The 2,747-nt window shown below is 27.7% G+C and overlaps 1 protein-coding gene across 1 annotated transcript in view; it reads right to left on the minus strand.

Moving 5' to 3' along the window:
• LOC108747490 overlaps positions 1 to 2,747 on the minus strand; it is a 46,109-nt gene that overhangs the window by 39,192 nt on the left and 4,170 nt on the right. The window contains exon 2 of the mRNA XM_018485000.1: positions 1,535 to 1,937. Within this exon, the coding sequence (XP_018340502.1) occupies positions 1,535 to 1,734 (200 nt within the window). The 5' untranslated portion in view covers positions 1,735 to 1,937. The remainder of the gene's footprint in view (positions 1 to 1,534; positions 1,938 to 2,747) is intronic.

The raw sequence follows: 2,747 nt of genomic DNA on the forward strand, positions 1-2,747 counted from the left end.
TTTTATGCTCATTTTACACGCATAACGTATAGAAAACATTTGATTATCGACTACACACCGCGAGGATGCACACATATTATATATACATATATATATATATATGTATATATAATATGTGTGCATCCTCGCGGTGTGTAGTCGATAATCAAATGTTTTCTATACGTTATGCGTGTAAAATGAGCATAAAACGGAAACGTAAAATCGCAGGTAAATCAAAATGCTTCTATGAACTCATCAAATTTACGAGTTGTAAGGAAAATCGATTGTAAAGTTCATATATCGTACGTTTTAAAGCCTCCTGTTCACTCGTCACTATTATCTCAGATTGTAATGTCAGAAAATGCACAATGGAAATTCTTGCAAAATACATTAATATGAAAATTCAAAACTTCTGTTTTGTTATAATTAATAAATATAGTTACATATCTAAGATATAAATTATGCATAATCAAAAAGAAAATGAGCTATGCTCACAGTTATGACAAACTGTCAAATTAATAATGTAATGATATGTAGAAATAAATATGCTTTAATTTCTACGCGAAACAAGAAGATATTTTTGATATATTTTATAAGCGTATATTTCTATTCAAGTGTAATTTACAAAAAATTTTCATTCTACATTTCCTCGCTAACACTTTATATGTGTTGTCTTGCTATTAATTGCTTCTATAAATAAAGAAAATATGTCGTAATAAATTTCGCCCACTCTTTATAAAATTTCATTCAAACAATTCGAAAAAATACATACCCGACATATAAAATTATAAATAAAGTTTTATCTTTTTTAAAAAGTCTATAAACTAGATTCTTTAAAGTAGGTCTAAAATATGTGTGACATGTACAATTCTAAATGCAATGTTGTTTCATTGGATGGATCATGTATTAAAACTGGAATTATCGATCTAGGTGAAACGCTTGATGTAAGCTAAAACGGTTTCTACGGATAATTTCCTATTGGATACACATACGACGAAAATTGATAGTTTTCACGGATATGAAAGTTTATATATTCCATACATTTTGAATAGAAACGTAAAAAAAAAAACAATGCTTTTGTGAAAATTCTTATATATCGGGATATTCCTTATACACAATGATTCTTTTACTCAAAATAATTTCAATTTTACGAAAATAAGTTACATTCGTTTATTATAAAACATTTATTTAAAAATATTATTTTTATTATCATTGAGGTTTTAAAGAAAAAGAAAATATAGAGAATAGAATAGAAGTAAATTATATGGATTAAAAACGTCTTTCTCCCTAGTAATTAAAATCTTTAATTAAAATTATAATAATGGACCTATACTTTTAATTTTATATAAAGGAAAGTAATATAGAAATAATAACGTAATTTTGGGTAAATTATTATGATTATCAAATAGACCTGATAGATTTGGGAATTGAAGAGTATGGACAATATCAAATGTAGATATAAATTTCTCAACAGTCGATATAATTATCTAAATAACTGAATGCAGGTAATGCAGTACGGGGATTATCGATCGTAGATATTACAGTTTTATGTTACCTTTCGAAGATCAGACTGTCCCGTCGGTAATCGCATACGTTGCAAGTGCTGCATTTTGATGATAAGTCCGTTTCTCTATCGGTATCGTCACAACGATCTTGATCCTTTCGATCTACGACGACGTTCCATGTTCGGTGGATAAGATAGAATAAATAAAGAGTTTTGCTTCGTCCGCAGGGTTGTGATCTCGTATTTCCCATTGTTATTTGTCGTCGGATTATCGTCGGATTTTATTGTTATAACACAAATACACGGCACTAAGCTAAATAAATTATTAAGAGAAACAATTTTGCTTGACCACACTGTTTTTTTCACTCTTTCATAAAATATTATCTTGCGTATAATGTCTGTTAATTAAATTATTATCCGCATCTTTTACACAAGTCGTTCGCACACAAAACTTCTCCTACATTTAATACACTTTGTTGTTACTTGATACGATATTAATAAATATTTTTTCCTGAAGATACTTTTTCCGCGTTACTTGCAGTGCGAAGATCGTGTTTGATTGCATGATCGACTATATCAGGACCGTGGGATTCTGAACTGCATAAGTCTCGCGTGCCACGACCCTGGCCTTCAGTCAGAGTCGTGTAACAGCTTAAGTAATAGCTTAGGTTTTCCTTCTCCGACGTATGGAGAACTTTGAAGACAGGTCTTTGCAATCTGTTGAATTTCATATCATTCGTTTATTTTCAATTTAACATGTTCATTGTTGTATTCAATTAAAAAAATTTTTATCTTTGAATCTATACATTTTATATCTGTCTGTCATCTGTTTTTAAGGAGGCTATAAGGCAAATGCAATATGTTAAGAATTACATGAAAAAATTGTAGATTATTCTAAATTGCATTTAAAAGTAATACAAAAAATTAAAGACAGTTAACCATCTGGATCAGAAGTTTATTTCGATAAAAAGTAATATTTTGTAAATTTGTACTCTAATAGAAATATATAAAAATGTATTATAAAATAATGATAAAAATCACAATTTTTTTATACAAGTACTTTATAAATTCAAAAATGTTTATGTAAAGTTACATTGAGATGCAGACATTAATTGTTCAGTAAATAAACAAAATATTTATTTGTTATAAACTGGTGAATTTCAATGAAAGTTTGTATAAGTCATTTTTAGTACTTGAAATATTTATATAAAAAAATTTAAATTTTTGTTATTATTCTTAAAATTTTTGTTTATTTATACAATAA

This window comes from Trachymyrmex septentrionalis, unplaced genomic scaffold (genome assembly GCF_001594115.1).
Source record: "Trachymyrmex septentrionalis isolate Tsep2-gDNA-1 unplaced genomic scaffold, Tsep1.0 scaffold2, whole genome shotgun sequence".
NCBI lineage: Eukaryota > Metazoa > Arthropoda > Insecta > Hymenoptera > Formicidae > Trachymyrmex > Trachymyrmex septentrionalis.